Source organism: Salarias fasciatus, chromosome 17 (genome assembly GCF_902148845.1).
Source record: "Salarias fasciatus chromosome 17, fSalaFa1.1, whole genome shotgun sequence".
Lineage (NCBI taxonomy): Eukaryota > Metazoa > Chordata > Actinopteri > Blenniiformes > Blenniidae > Salarias > Salarias fasciatus.
In genome coordinates, this window is record NC_043761.1 from 3,024,536 (window position 1) to 3,040,356 (window position 15,821).

General features: G+C 48.4%; 1 protein-coding gene across 1 annotated transcript in view; it reads right to left on the reverse strand.

Moving 5' to 3' along the window:
• Nucleotides 1–388: 388 nt before the first annotated feature.
• chrm2a (cholinergic receptor, muscarinic 2a) overlaps nt 389–15,821 on the reverse strand; it is a 71,144-nt gene continuing 55,711 nt past the window's right edge. The window contains exon 3 of the mRNA XM_030113459.1: nt 389–1,942. Within this exon, the coding sequence (XP_029969319.1) occupies nt 393–1,901 (1,509 nt within the window). The 5' untranslated portion in view covers nt 1,902–1,942 and the 3' untranslated portion in view covers nt 389–392. The remainder of the gene's footprint in view (nt 1,943–15,821) is intronic.

A 15,821-nucleotide genomic window follows, 5' to 3' on the forward strand; every position in this document is an offset into this window, starting at 1 on the left:
GTGAAGGTTTTTTTTTTTTTTTCGCAGCACAGATCTGTTTTCCATCTTTGTTTATTTTTCGTCGCTCGCTGCTCTGCACACTAACTTCTTTATTTATATATATATTTTTTTGAGCATGCAACTGTCAGTGACGCCCGTCCTCTTCTGCCTGTGCTGCTTCTTGCACGACACGTCTCAACGCAACTGGCTTCAGTTGAAGTTGTGTAAAGTGCTACAACCGGTTATTTAGAGAAAAGTTTTGAAAAGTAATGACAAAAACGAAAAGATAGAAAATGGATTCACAGACATGGCGCCACTCACACTTCCACACATAAAACACACCAGTGGATCACATAAACACACACACACACACACACACACACACACACACACACACACACACAGACGGCGGTTTATCTGGCCGAGCGAATGTTTTTGTACTGGCAGAGCAGGAGGTGCTTGAACGTCTTCTTGAAGGTGACGTTGCAGAGGGCGTAGCAGGCGGGGTTGATGGTGCTGTTGATGTAGCACAGCCAGTAGCCGATTGTCCACACAGTGTTGGGGATGCAGCTGGAGCAGAAGGTGTTGATGAGCACCATCACGTTGTACGGCGTCCAGGTGGCGACGAACGCCACCAGGATGGCCATGATGGTGCGGGTCACCTTCTTCTCCCTTGACGGCGCCGCCTTCTTCTTCTTGTTGGGGGGCTGCTTGGTCATCTTGACGATCTTGCGCGCCACGTGGTTCTGCCTCTCCGTGGTGGGGACGATCTCCACCGTGGCGTTGGACGGCGTGTAGCAGTCGCCCTTGGGAGATTTGGTCTTGATCTTGATGCAGGTGAGCTTGGAGCCCCCCGCCTTGGCCCGCTGGCGCGGCAGCGGCGGGCCGGCGTCGGCGCTGGAGTTGGCGGTGGACGGCGCCGGGTCCTCGTCCTTGGGGTTGGAGGCCGCCACGCTGCCGGACGTGGAGTCGTTGGAGCTCTCCTTCTCCTCGCCGGGAGCGCAGTTCTCCCTCCCGGCCTCGTCCCCCTCGGTCTCCCCGTCGGCGGCGGTGGAGGAAGGCCCCTTGCCGTTCTGCAGCTTCCCGTCGTGCTGGTTGGCGCCGTCGTCGGCGCTCTGGTTGTGCGAATGCGCCGCGTCCTCGCCCGGCACGTTGTTGTTGTTGGGCTTGGGCGTGTTGTTCCTCCTCTGGCCGGGCGACAGCGGCTCGGGGTTGGCGCCCGACGGCTTGCGGTTCTCCTTCTTCACGCGGCTCTTGCTGGCTCTGGAGATCTGCCAGTACAGCTGAATCATGATGATGACGGGCAGGTAAAAGGCGGCGATGGCGGTGCCGAAAGTGACGGCCGCGTTGGAGAAGAACTGGATGTAGCACTCCTTTTCAGGCACTGTCCGCCCACCGACGATGAACTGCCAGAAGAGAATGGCAGGCGCCCAGAGGATGAACGAGAGGACCCAGGCCGCCGCAATCATCATCCCCGCCATTTTGGTCGTCCTTTTGACGGGGTAGCTGAGGGGCTTGGTGACACAGAAGTATCTGTCAAAGCTGATGATGAGAAGATTCATGACGGACGCGTTGCTGACCACGTAGTCCAGGGCCAACCACAGGTCGCACACCACGGGCCCCAGGGGCCAGTAGCCGATCACGATGTACACCGTGTACAGGTTCATGGAGCACAGTCCGATTATCAGGTCGGCGCAAGCAAGGCTGAACAGAAAATAGTTGTTGACAGTCTGCAAGTTCCTGTTAACTTTGATGGAGAGCATGACCAGGATGTTTCCGATAACTGTAACCAAGCTGAGCGAGCCGGCCACCAGCACGATGAACACCACCTCCACAGTCTTGTAGGCGCTTTCGCTTTCTTCAGCAACTTCTGTGTCATTGCCTTCAGAGGCATTCAGATATGTGAAATTGAATACATCCATGGCATTTGGTCTTTTGTTGCCACCTCCCACTCAGAAGGAACCTGCAAGAGAACAAAAGAGAGGAGAGGATTTGTAATACGGTGCAAAAGGATGACTGTGGCAGCTTTGGCAATTTTTAGTCATCGGAGGACTTCTGAATGACACCGAAAGGTGAAATACGGTAATGCTTAATGCTTGAAACTGTGTCCATGAGCAGAATAAACAAGTAATTCATGAAAGCACTGAATTCCCCGGTGACGACATTACAGCAGTTAGCTTCAGTCACGAACACTTTTCAATACAGGGTCCGAGGAACAGACCACAAAAACAAAACATTTGACTGATTCATCAACGCGACCTTTTCTGTTTCCAGCCAGCTTTTAGCCTACCTAAAAGCATTTCGTCCAACAACAAATTTGGCTGCACACCAATTAGCTCGGTGATGCGAAGCGGAGATATCCAGCACGCGTTTGTCCCGACATCACCCCTCCATTAGACGCCTGTTTTCGGTTTGGGGACAAGGCGACACTAAAAGGGATGGAACGTTCCGGAGGGACGCGACGACTGGATTTATTCTGCATAGAACTGTCACGACGGGCCAACGGGGGACAGCTTCGACTTTCAATATCTGACGGTTACTCAATTTCAACGTGTGTTATCGACGGTCCAGAGAAGTTGGTATGAAGTACGTGGCGTGGTTTAATCTGGTCTCATTTGATCTCATTTCGGGCAGTTTGGATTTTTGTTTCGAGTCATGAGAAATGGCGGAGGAGTTGCTGGCATGAGAAGCAGGTAGTATAACTACACATGTCAAAAAAGAAAGAAGAGATGAACCCACAAAGGAGCTCGAGCAACATAAATCTCAAGAAAGCCATGAAAGCCATGAAAAATGAACATCCCTGTCACTTCAAGACATATTGAATTCATCTATTTCTAACAAGCAGGAAGCTGAGAGCTGCACTATTTTCTGCACTTTTGTGTGTCGATCCATGTTGATGGATACATTTTCAAAAACACAATACTTAATGAGCAGCTTGATGCTTCAGTCGGAGCCTCTTCACATCGTCTGTCTCCATTTCAGACCCTGATATCTGCAGTTAGCGGCTTTTTCAAGGTTTCCTCTAAGCTATGCAACGTTGGCACATGCTGTTTAGCTGAGCTGAAACTAAAAGGAATTATTGACAAAAATTGGAGCCGACATTATATCTTCAAAGGTCGATTTTCAACTCGCACATAAAAATTTTCTTCACACAGCTCGATATAAAAGTCTTTTGATGCCCGAGTGACCCACCAGCTCTTGCTTTTAACCTTAAACGTTTGTCTGCGTTCGAGACCTTGCTCTGATTCTGAAAGCGCCGTCGTGTTCTGCGTATCGTGAAGCTGGGAGCAGCTCGTCTGCTCTGCGTCTGCAGGCTGGTTACAACACTTCTGGGTGAACTTATCGCCTCTCGGGACGAAATAACATCAAGCTGAAGCAGCGTTTCAGCTTTTATCCCAACAGATCCCGTTTTCTGCGTGGAAGTACACAAGTTTCAAGCCACGTTTGCACACGACGGAAAATGCAGAACCGTTCCTGACCACTGAAGCCAAAACGTTGTTTTCCACCAATAGGTTCACCAATCGCCCCAGTCTAGCGGTTTTTCATTATTTTCACTTTGTGCGTCACGTTCAACCTGCAACCACATTTTCTTGACTAACCTTGGGAAATCTGCTTCAGTGAAAACCACAATAAATTTATCACTGTCAAGACAACACCTGGAGCTCAATCACAACCATTTGTTCGGTGTGAAAAGTGTAGACAAACTGCAGAAACGGCGTGACTCACTTGTCTGCGAACAGACACCTGCGGCCATATTTGTCTTTTTTTTTTTTCCTCCCGATTCTGTTTTTGCTTCCCTGAGTGAGACTTTACTTCAAAATCGGCCCATCAGAGATTCCAATCCAGCAAGAGAAACTGTAAGAATTACAAAGAAATATTGATATTCAAAACAAATTTCTCAAGAGGGAACACAACACAAGAAATACAGCTACTGCAAAGCTCAAAGCCATGCTGTGAGGGTCAGTTCGGGAAAGAAGTTTGTGCATATTTCATGGTTTTGGACATTTCACTGTATTTGCACCAGATGGTTTAATCAAAATGGACAATTTACAATCATCAATTAATCAAACTAGCATGAAAACAGAAGACAAAACCTGAACCTACTTAGACTATATTTGTTAATGTTTTCATTTGAGAACATCTATCATGGAATATGAGTCCAAAAAGTCTTGTATTATTACATTATGCAACGACAGCTGAATATTTTTTGCCGTTTTGGAGCAAGGTCTGTCACTGTTGAGCCCCGCGGCTGAGTAACTAGTGAACATTCACTTATCTGCCGTGGCAGAAATCCCTAATCATTGCATTAGGCACGGAGCTAAGCTGGCTTAATCCCCATAAAATGTTTAAGTCCACCGATTTACATTGAAAAAACACTAACAATACAAATGGGACAGACTTTTGGTTGGTCAATCCGGGCGGATTAGAGGAGATGGTCGGAGGCGGTTCACTCCCTCAGCTGCTCCTGTCCACCTCCGACCGCCGTAAGCCTCGTCCCACACCTGAAATCTCTGCCGCAACAGAGCGGGAGCTTTGGGAGACGGGAAGTGGCGTTAAAGCTCCAGGGAAAGCCAGTCGTCTGTATTCCTACAGCATCGCGCAAAGCTGAGGTTTGAGCTTTATGCTAATATGACACGAATCTCTGCTGAACACCTTCGTCTGATCTTCCTGAGATACAGAAGTTGTGCTGAGGAGACGAGTGTGTGTGTGTGTGTGTGTGTGTGTGTGTGCGCGCGCTCCGGTGTTGACTCTTGAAAACAGCGGCGCTGCAGCCTGCTGAGCAGAAGTGCAATTGCCGCCGCCCGTGGCGAGCAGCGGTGGCACTCCTAGCATAGCTATCAATCACGGAGCCTACCTGCAAGTCGGCGCCGCCGCATCTGACGGAGCCCCATCAGGGCGTGAGTGACACCTCCATTATTATCCAGGAGAGATGAATATTCAGGTTTTTGTCAATCTCATTACGCTTCTCGGCAGATTAGCATAAAACACTTGGAGCGACCTGTAGCGCGGCGGCGGCGGCGGCTCGTCTACGAACCGGCCCTGAACTTCTGCTGCCGTGTGACGCAATCGTGGGATTCTAAATTTACAGTTTTTGTTTAGTGTAGTTAAAAAAAAAAAAAAAAAAGAGTGACAAGTCAGTTTCTGCCATGGGGGGATGTGAATAAATGAGTTTGAGTATTGTTCTGTGTTCAGACTTCGGTATTCCTGGAGCTGGATCACTAGAGCTGAAAATTGCTTATGCCCTTTGGGAAACACAGAAGGCCAGCCTCACCCTCCGTCGCCGCGCCCCCCTCCACCCCCCCGGTACTGTTTGTGGTGGACTTCCAGCCTGGTTGAACGACGGCAAACTAAACCCAAATATTACTGAAGTAAAGGACGATTTGATTTTTGGGCATAAATTACCAAAAGTATTTAAGCGCCTAATGATCACCTACATGGGTCGATGCTTTCTGGAGGTGCATCCACCTGCCTGCCCGGGATCCGTAATCCCAGTTCTCTGAGTCCGGAGTGGATCGGCAGCCCCCCCCCCCCCCCCCCCCCCTGCCCCCCCGGCTCACATGCATTTTCATAGCCGGTCATCCCCAGAGGGAAGGGGTGCAGAGCGAGGCCCTTTGTTTAGTTGCTGTTTGCACAACTTGCATGACCGGAATGCAAAACGCGCCGGTTGCTGCAGTGCAGCCGGTCCGCTGGGGGGGGGGGGGGGGGGGGGGGGCATCCACATCCACTCAGCGCGCCTCTCAGCGGCATTGCACTTCGTTCATATAAGCAAATAAGGAACAAGGAAACAATTTCCCTCGCTCTCCCTGTGAGCTGTAGGATTCTCTATGGCAAACAAACAAACAAAAAAAGAATCTATTACTTCCCTGAAAACACATGTTAATATAATTAGACTAATTAGGCAGGTCAGTCCTGATTCGTATCAACATGGCTGCTAAATATAACCGGAGTCTTTTTCCTCATCCGAGCAATCTGCTGCATCCTGCTGGTGTCGACTGTGAGGTTAAGTTCCTGCTTAGGTAAATATTGGCTCATCTTATCCTGTGTGTTTGTAAAACACTCCCCTGCTCGTCGCTCGGAAAGGAATACTGAATAAAAAAAAAAAGAAAAAAATAGCAAACCGAATAAACACAGACGGAGAAATGCATTCAAACATTGATAGAAGAAGAAGAAGGAAAAAAAAAGACATGCAGGAAATGAAAACTCTTTCGATAACCATCCAGCCAAAAAGCGGCACGGCGGCAACATGGCGACCAAACGCTCTGAATCCTGAGCAGAAGTATAATTACAAATTTGCATTTATTTCCTTGAGCTCTCTCCGCCGTCTCAGAGGTATCCGACTGTGACTGGTGCATCTTGACAGATGTCTGTAGAGATTCGCTGTAAATATTTATGCCGGGGAAAGAATGAAGTCGTTTATCCGTCCCCCTCTTTTTCCCTGACGTGGTCTTTTCTGTTTTCCCCTCCGGCCACAGACCGGAGCGCTACCTGTGTAATCCCGGGGCATTCCCTGTCCAGGAGCGATATGTAATCCTCTCAGCAAACTCTGTAAAGCGTCCTCTCCGAGGGCGGAGGCATCGCTCCACCGGGACTCCCCTGCTGGAGCGACTTGCTCCTTTCAACTTGAAAGATCGTCGCGTCCATTTGGACGGAAGCCGGCGGCCAGTTTCACTGGAACCACGGCTTTGAAACGGATTTGAAACGCCGTCGTGCTCAGCCTCTCCTGGTCGGCAGGACGAGTTGAGGATTTAATTACAAAAAGCCCAAATATGAGGAAAACATTCAAATCCACCGAGTTCTCTGTGTCTGTTTGGCCTTTTGGAAACGCACAGCGAGTCTCGCTCCAACTCAGAAATGAACTTCCCAGAACTGTTCAACCATCTAAGAAGTTACCCTATAGAGCTAATTAAGGAGAGCTCGGTCCAACGTTAAGTCCTCATAACAAACCAGAAGAAGGTAGAAACTGTTTTTCCAACAGAGCAACAGGCACTCAAGGCAGCCGTTCGACGGTTCGTTCAGTGTTTTCTCTATTCTTCAAGCAAGTAGCATTGATCAGAACATGAGGAAAGGTAAAATCCGACCACGGACTGGGATAAACCATGACGTGGGTCGACTTGGGCGGAAGTGCAAATGAAGGATTTTCTTCGTTTCCGCCCTCGGTGCGAGGTCAGTGTCTCCAATTAGAGCTGAAAGGGCCTTTTTGAGTCCGTCCTAATCGCGATCATCACTGGGGACTGATTTTTCTTGGAGGACTTCTCGCCGCCTGACAGGGAAGCTTTCTCCGGGTCCAAAGTGGCGGCCAACCTCTCCAGCGCGATAAGATTCACGTTCACTAATTGAGTATTAAATTCTTGTGAATGTCCTCTCATTAAACGTGGGACGGCAGCCTTCTGCATGAGAGGATGGGAAAAGCGGCTCCTTCACAGGTGTGACGAAGCCTCGCCTCTCCGGCGGTACTTGTGTAAAGTGGACATGAAGCGAAGGCGGTAATGGAGAGTTAACAAGCAGAAAACTGCCTCCAAATAAAAGCTGGAATAATCTGCAAACATGAAGAAGAACCTGCGCACGGTTCTTCAGTAGTAATCTAATGTAATGAGCTCAGCTGCATTTTGTGAAATGTGAATACTGGACAGTGAAACCTTCATTTAAATTAGTGGTTTTCAACCTTTTTCATAGAGGGACTCAATTTTTACTTTTGTAAACTGGAGAGAATCTATTCTTTCACTGAAGACATTTTCTATTTAACTCTTTTGGGACAATCTTTTTTGTGATGTTGGCTACATTGGTAGAAGAATAAAGATGAATCAAAGTTGATCAAGAAAGAAAAGAAGCAGGAAGTGGAGTTTGTTTAATTCCTGGAGACATAAATACATCACTTCCCGATGTCCAATCAGAAACCCCCAGAGCTTAAGTGAAATAAATAAAGGTGAATAAATGCATTTTTTAAGCAAATCTTGACTCAGAATTACTATTCCCATGCAAACATTTTTTAAGTACGTTTCAAAAAAACACATTTACAAGTAAGCTGTACACTTTTAATATACCGCATTTTCCGCACTATAAGGCTCACTGGATTAATAGGCACACAGTCAATGAATGGCTTTTATTAAAAAATAATTCATATATGGGGCACATAGGATGTATAGAATGTGTGATTATGGTGACTGCAGGGTTTCCGCCAGACCTCTTCAGTGTGCGCTCTCTCTCCTTCGGATGGTCCAAAGAAGCGTCGCGCTAGCCGCTAGCCCCCTCTCGACGGTCTAAAAACTCACACTCCCCCCGTCCAAAGCCTCACGCTAGTGCTAGCCGCTAGCCCCCCCCCCCCGGCCAAACTTTTTTCCTGCAGGAAACACTGGACTGACAGGTTGGAGGTGGAGAATGTGCCTGAAGCTTGGTGTTAGCCGTTCTGTTTGAACTGGCTAGCTTAGCTAAAAGCCAGCAGGGGTTGGTAGCTCATGTGATCAGGTTCATTACCGTAATTCCTGCAAAAACGGCGCATCGGATTATAAGGCGCTCTGTTGGGTTTTGAGAAAATGACAGGCTTTTACGTGCGCCTTATAGTGCGGAAAATACGGTAAATTCAATTTACCGTAAAATTGCAACTTTGTGATTTTGTGACAATTAAATGCCAACTCGCCCTTTTTTAAAAGATAAATGTTTTACCCCTGAAAATCAGAGGTGGGACGACCGTCTTCTTTTAATTAGATTTGTTTGATTATAATACAAAAAGTCTCCGAGTCACCGCTCTAGTTCAGAAAAATCTCAAAACGTCTTCCCATGATGCACCACCTTTAGCTGCCTTGATGAACTGCAGCTGTACATGAGCTCGTCACGCAGGATGGAATTTCACTTCGACCTCATTCTCTACACATCAATACCTGGAACTGTTAATAGGTAAGATGACAGAGTTATGCTAGAAGGAACCTAATTAGCGCCGCCTCCCATCACCGCCGCGCTGCGTTACAAAACACATTTTTAATGGGTTTGAGGTCTTTAATCAAGGAGAGACCCGGCTCCCGGCGTCCCCCGGGGGCCCCGGTGACACTGGGACAGGTCCTGGACGCCCCAGTAGCTCCGCTGAAGCTCAGGGAAACATTTAAACCCCATTTGTGTGAAAGTGAGCGTCTGCTGATGAGCTGTCAGGAGCCTGGACAGCTAAAGGCACCGGCTTCTTCTTCTTTTTTTTTTTTTATGACATGACCTTAACGCGCCACCCTATAGAAACGACATCCACGCTGATTTACGGCGAATCATCTCCGGCAGAGCAGGGCTGTTGTTTTAAGGTGCCCTCTATCCGCCGCCCCCCCCCCCCCACATCTCCTCATGATACTCAGAGATTCGTCAATTGATATTCCGGCTACTTTGCTCCACGCCATCTGTGAAAAATGACAGTGTCACATTCGACCTCTGCTGCTTTGTTCGCCGGCGATTCGCCGGGATTCGCCTCTTCTTCTGCCGCATCCCACCCCAAAATCTGTTCAACCGACGCACTTCGAGGGCCGTCCTGAGCCCTTTTTGCTCCGTGTGCACAAGATTTAGAATTAATTCAACTCATTTTGAGCAAAGTTGCACAACCTGTCTGGAAAACATCAAGCCGTGAATGAACAACGCGCTCCAGTCCATTTGCTCTCGTCACACGGAGAGGCTCTCAAGCTGCCGCGACTCGACAGAAATCCTAACGCCGCCTCGTCAGACGCTTGATATCTCGCTCGGCGCTAAACGTTTTACTTCACACAAATAATTCAGCCATGACTGGAAAAACCTTGCGCCCTCTATCCTCTGTCGATTTGGCTTTAATTAACAGATTTCCATATTTCTAATCATAATTGCTTCTCAGGAGTGGAGCGGCGGCATTAGCTGATACCCCACCTCGCTCCGTTTCATTAGCTGGACTCTCAACGGGGATTTTTAGGGACTTATTACGGTTTAGCATCAGATGTGTGTCCAATATCAGCACAAAATATCCGCCGTTATCAGCAACCTTGATCTAAAAATACCGCCGTCATTATCTTTCTGAAGACGTCCATGCCAGGGAGCTTGTTTTCCGTCTCCCGGTGGAGACCGTCCCGGGCGTCTGTTAGCGGTTACACGACAGACAATTTTCTCTGGGCAGCAAGGACGTCCGCGGCAGCCGTAATCAACAGACAGACAGACGTATTAGCCAACATCTGGCAGGCGAGTCATTTATCCGGCGGAATGCTCGGCGGCGCTGCCAGCCGGCCGGCGGCGTCCTGCGAGAGGCCAAAGCAGCGGACATGATAATGTAAAGCCAGCAGAACACACATCATTCTTTCCACACAGCGCGTCCAGAGATCCTCTGAGCTGGAATAAGTGTATTGACATTTCCATTCCTTCCCCATAAAAAAAAAAGAAAGAAAACCAGGCCCACTTTTTGATTATCTAATGTGTGTCTCATGTGGGCAGAAATAGAACGGCGCTGATTGTTCTTGCACAATGCGGCGCATTCTTTCCTCCTTGGCTGATGCGATCCATTCTGGAGCTCTGATTCGGGGAACTCCAAAAGCGACGGCGCCAGGAACACCACTGCGTGTGAAATTACATGCGCCGCTATCGTCCCTGGCCGTATTGTTTCCACGAGCATCTCCCAAGTCGTGTCCCCTCCCCATGGGAGCGACAATATAGTCGGTATCCGTCTCCATATTGCCTCTGGGACCCCCTGCTGTCCCCGCGCCGTGCTACTATGCATGGTAATGAGCCGGCTGGCGAGGCTCTCCCGGTACTTTGTGGCTCATTACTGGTTTCACGTGGACGCGGCCGCACTCTTCGCCCGGCCGCCGTGTTCACGTAGCGGCTCAGTAATCGTTTCACGCAGGTGAAGCGGAGCCCCGGCTCGCGTTGCACCACCGCCTCTGTTTTCAGGCGATGTTCAATTAAAATCTGCTCTCAGCAGGAACAAGAGCGAAGTGTCACATTACAGAGAGAGAGAGAGAGAGGGGGGGGAAGGGACGGCGGTTAGCAAAACATAAATACTGAAGCGTTTAGGACATGACCAGTGAAAAACGAAAGATGAAATAAACGCGAAGGTCACCTCCAGCTAATGTGATGCAATGCGATGTGTCTGAATAATGACGCTGTGTTATGCAAGCAGGCTCTCAGCCTCGCTACAGTGACTGGGCGCCGCCGCCGCCTCCCGCTCTGGACCCATTTCAAGACCAGACGTTTTCACTCACACCAGCGAGCAATTACAACTGGATATCTGACTAAAGTTCGCAGAGCGGGAGAAACCTAATCCTGTTAAAATCACTCTGGCTGCGTAGCTCTCTGAAGATTTGACTGCTGCCCAAAGGGTGTGGAGGACGAGGATAGTGCGGCGCAGCGGAATGGAACAAGTTGGGAAAGTCAGGAAACAAAACTTAAGATTATGAAACATTTTCATCAACCTGGAGCCAATTATGGTTGATTGTAAAATTACACTCAATTACAAAACGACCGAGAGACTGAGCTCTGCCACGCGCCGCCACACACTCCAGCTTGTTATGATGAGTGTATCAGTCATAACCCAATCATGTTTAGCATGTAGCATTGGGGTGACTGAGCTCCGAACGTCTTTAGCATATAGCATCACTAGCATGTGAGCATTAAAAGGCTTTAGCATGTAGCATGTAGCATCGTTAGTGTGTGAGCACTGAACGTATTTAGCGTGTAGCATCACTGGTGTGCGAGCAGTGAACATCTTTAGCATGTAGAATTACTGGTGTGTGAGCAGTGAATTTCTTTAGCATGTAGCATCACTGGTGTGTGAGCACTGAATTTCTTTAGCATGTAGCATCACTGGTGTGTGAGCACTGAACGTCTTTAGCATGTAGCTCAGAGTTAAATCCTCCTGGATCCACTGAGCGACGTCATGCTAACTCTGCTGGTCCAAATGTCTCCAGTGATAAACACACAGAAAACTTCTCGTCTCCTCTTGATATTTTGCCAGAAGATAATTCAGGATGACGCAGCCCTCGCCTGGTTGCATCAGACTTTAGTGGCCAGAAATTGAGGTTGCTGTGCATTCATACACTTAAATCCCATTTTTGTGGCTGTAATCTACAACTAATGCATTTTCTATTTTCACAGAAATCTTGTCTCCATATTTTCGGGCCGGAGACGGCGTGGAGGTCAGCTGCTCCCTGGGTGGTCGGCAGAATCTCACAGCCGTCGTGACACTAATTTCATTTGTATTTGTGTCAGTTTGCCGGGGCGCCGGCCTCGCCTCGGACTCATCCACCTTGTCACTTTGACTCAGACTCAAAGGGATTGAGTCTGGGAGTCAAGCCTCCCTAATTAGCCGCGGCCCCGTCCGCCGATCTGCCACACACACACAAACACACACACACACACACACACGGCGAGCGTTACACAAGGCCCGACGTCTGAAGGAGAGGCTGGGAGCCGCTGCCATTTCCCCGAGCATGATGGTGCTCTTCTGCTCGCGCTCTGAATCAGCATGCCTGTCTAAGCGCTCTTAATTGCTCCGCCAGCATCACTGTCACCCTGCTACCGTCCCGTCCTCGTTCCCCGTGCATGTGTCCTGCCTGTGATGCATCGCGCCGGCGCCGTCCCCCGATAGAAAGCTGCGGCGCTCATTAAGATTGAGGAAGATAGCAAAAATGGAAAAAAGGCGGAGAAGGCGAAGGGAACCAGATAAAGCTTGTGCCTGTTGGATTTGTTCCACTTCATTGTTTCTGTATTTCACTGCCCCCCACCCCCCCACCCCCACCACTCTGTCTTACTCTTGTGATTCAGAGTTTAATGATAAACAGCAGAGCTGCGTTACCCTTGGACGGGTTGTTCTGTTTACAGTACCTGCTCCAGTTTTCGCCCATTACGGCAGAAATTACAACACGCATTAATCAACGGGGAACCGCAGTACCAAAACTCAGGAGGGGATAGGAAGCAGCCTGCTTCAGTGGACCGTTGGGGGACGTGCTGGATGAGAGCTACTGAGGTATGAAGGCTCGTCGCGGTCGTCCGTTCCCTCGCTTTCGGAGGGATCTGCCTCGCGCCTGTAAAAGAGGCGACTTCAACCGCGTCAGATAAGGCGGGAACGCCGTGTGCCAAAAACGGGTCACGAGTGCCCATCAGCGTTCTTGGCAGTAATCGGAGACTCCAGAGCTCGGCGGTGTCGCTGGAAATAAAGCTGACAGATGCTAATACGCAGAAGTCAACCTTCGGAAATAACAGATGCGTCCAAACTCGGAGCATTCAGACCTGACAGGCTGTCGAGCCGCGGCGCTCCAGACGGGAAATCTCGACAGGATCCACTTATGTGACTTTCTCAATTTGATTACTCTGTCACTGCCTCTGATTTATCTGCTGATGAAAAAAGATTGCTATCTACCTGAGTGGCATTTTTTTTTATCTTAAGCCTCATTTTTCCACCCTTTTCTTGATCCCCTCCAGAAAGGGCATCTTCTAAAGTTCCACCGATTCTCGACACTGTACGCCGAAAATGCCGCGAACTTCCCCCAAACTCTTCTTCTTCACTTGATTCAAGAGTGAGATTTTAATTAACTTCATTCAGTGTGTTGCACATTAAACGCTCCTGCTTTTAGTCCGATCGCCTCGAGAGGCCGTCTCACCTGGAAGAGGCCCTTCAGGAAGGCGGCTGCTCTGCTAAACGATGTTTGTGCAGCTTGAAAAGATAAATAAGGATCAGAAAGTTTAATTTTCGGGGAAACAACTCGCTGTGGGACAAGCCGCCGGCGTGCTGTCAGAGCCGAAAGGCGTCGAGCGAGAAGAGAGGCATGCTCCTGCATCGTATGTGAGATATTGAAAAGTGCTGCTCTTATAGCAGACAGAGTGCTAAATATGTGCATCATATCAGTGCCGCTGATAAATGAAACGCCTAAAATAGCAGAGACGGTGATGTGTTCCTGGACAATGTGGGAAAAGAGAAGGAAAAAAAAAACCCAAAAATGTGTTTGAATGGTGAAAGGAAAGAGGTGTCAACTCTATAATTAGCCCCTCTTATTTTGTGCTGCCCTTACATTCCCTGGCGTTCTCTGGATGACAGCTTTATACAGCAGGGTAAACCTTCCGCCGGACCCGTCGCTGTTTACTCAGAAACCTGCTCTCTCCGCCATCACAATGTGGCTAATTGGCGTTTTCCCCATCAAGCACCTCGACATCTCATCAAAACACGGTGCCTGGAGCCAATCCCATCATTTCCGTTAAACCTTCATTAGCGGGCAGATGATGGCTGCTTTGTTGGCATTAGCGGAAAAAAGGAAAATCAGCCCAAGGAGCATTGCTGTCATCTCTGATTTTACTAATGAGTAAATTTTCACGTCATTTTGCCCGACGGCCAAAATCCATCGAAAAGGTCACCGTCGGACCCGCCTCCACCTCAACGCACACATTCACTCATTGACTCTGATCTCCAACAATATTAAACGTCTCATCAAGAAAATGATAGAGAAATCTACAAAGGCAGCGTTTTAATTTTCTTTATGGTTAAAGTTTAAATGCTGCTTTTTTTGCAATCTCGGTGTGAATAAATGGCAGTTGGTTGAAAGAACGGCACAAGTGTCTGTGAGGCTCCGTTCACCCAGACGTTTCACTGACTGACATTATGAGAGCCACACAGCATTTCAAAAACATTTTTTTTTAAATCATCACAGCTGAGAATATCAAGAAGCTTAAATAAAACGGTCATCTCGAGGCCCAGTAATTCAATATGCAGATGACTGTACTTTCTACATGTCCGTCCATCTCCAGAGCAGAGAGTCGCAAGGAAAACACCCCAAGTCCTGCTTTTTCTTCATTTATCTCAACAATTCAACAACTGGCCTCTTCTCACAGCCTCTGCAATGACAAAAGAAAATCCTCCCCAAAACACGCCCATCCTCTTTTTATCCCCTCTGCCTCTGATTGGCTGACCAATCAGGTGAGAGCTCTGCAATCCGCTCACAGGTGATCTCAATCTCCCCTCCAGTGGAGCCGAGGAGGAACCAAATGTTAACAAAAAGCTTGAGACTGAGCTGGATTTGAAATCTGAATGAGTGAAGAAAGAACCAGTGTTTCATGTTTGAATTGTCTGGGTGTAATAATAGAAGCAGACAGCCGACGGTTCGGCAGGAAAAAACTTTCTGACAGATTGAGTCAATATCAGGAAATGCAGGAGCTTCCCTCGCTGCTCGGCGCTAATCTGGAAAAATCAACACAACGAACACCAGAGCAAAATGTGGGGAAGTTGTAGAAGGTATGATGGGCCACGTTTCCATAGACCCAAAAATCCTCCGTCTAATGGGATTATAAGGTGAGGCGGGTTGTAAATGTGTCAAATAAACGCCGTTTCACTCGGAGCGGATTGTATTTCGGATCCGATTGTACGACGTCGTCTACACCAATCGATAATCCACACCGTGTCTCATACAAACAGCACCTGACAGCGGAGCGGATTAAACGGGATTATTTGCTCCGCGCATGCGTTCCCTCGTACGTACTGACGTGATAACGTGCGCAGTAAACGGGAAGCAGGAAAGTCAGAAACAAGCACGAAAACTTGACGGTGATTGAGAAACACTTTTAAATAAAAACCCTGAGAGAACAAACACTGGAGAGGCGAGATGGACGCAAATCGCTCAACAGCGAGTTCTTCAAAGAGCTCGGTGGAGACTCCCAGCGGACCGCCCGGCCGGTGTTATGGATTAACTGGTTCCCCTGTTAACGGGTGACAGATTTCTGTAAACACATGCTGGTAACAAATCAAGACTATTTTCAGTTGTTCTGTTGGCAGATATTTTTTCTTTTCTTTTTTTGCCATTGTGAGTGTATTTATCACTACAGCACCAAACAATGATCTGTGTTCTGTGGAAATTACAGTTACAGTCACT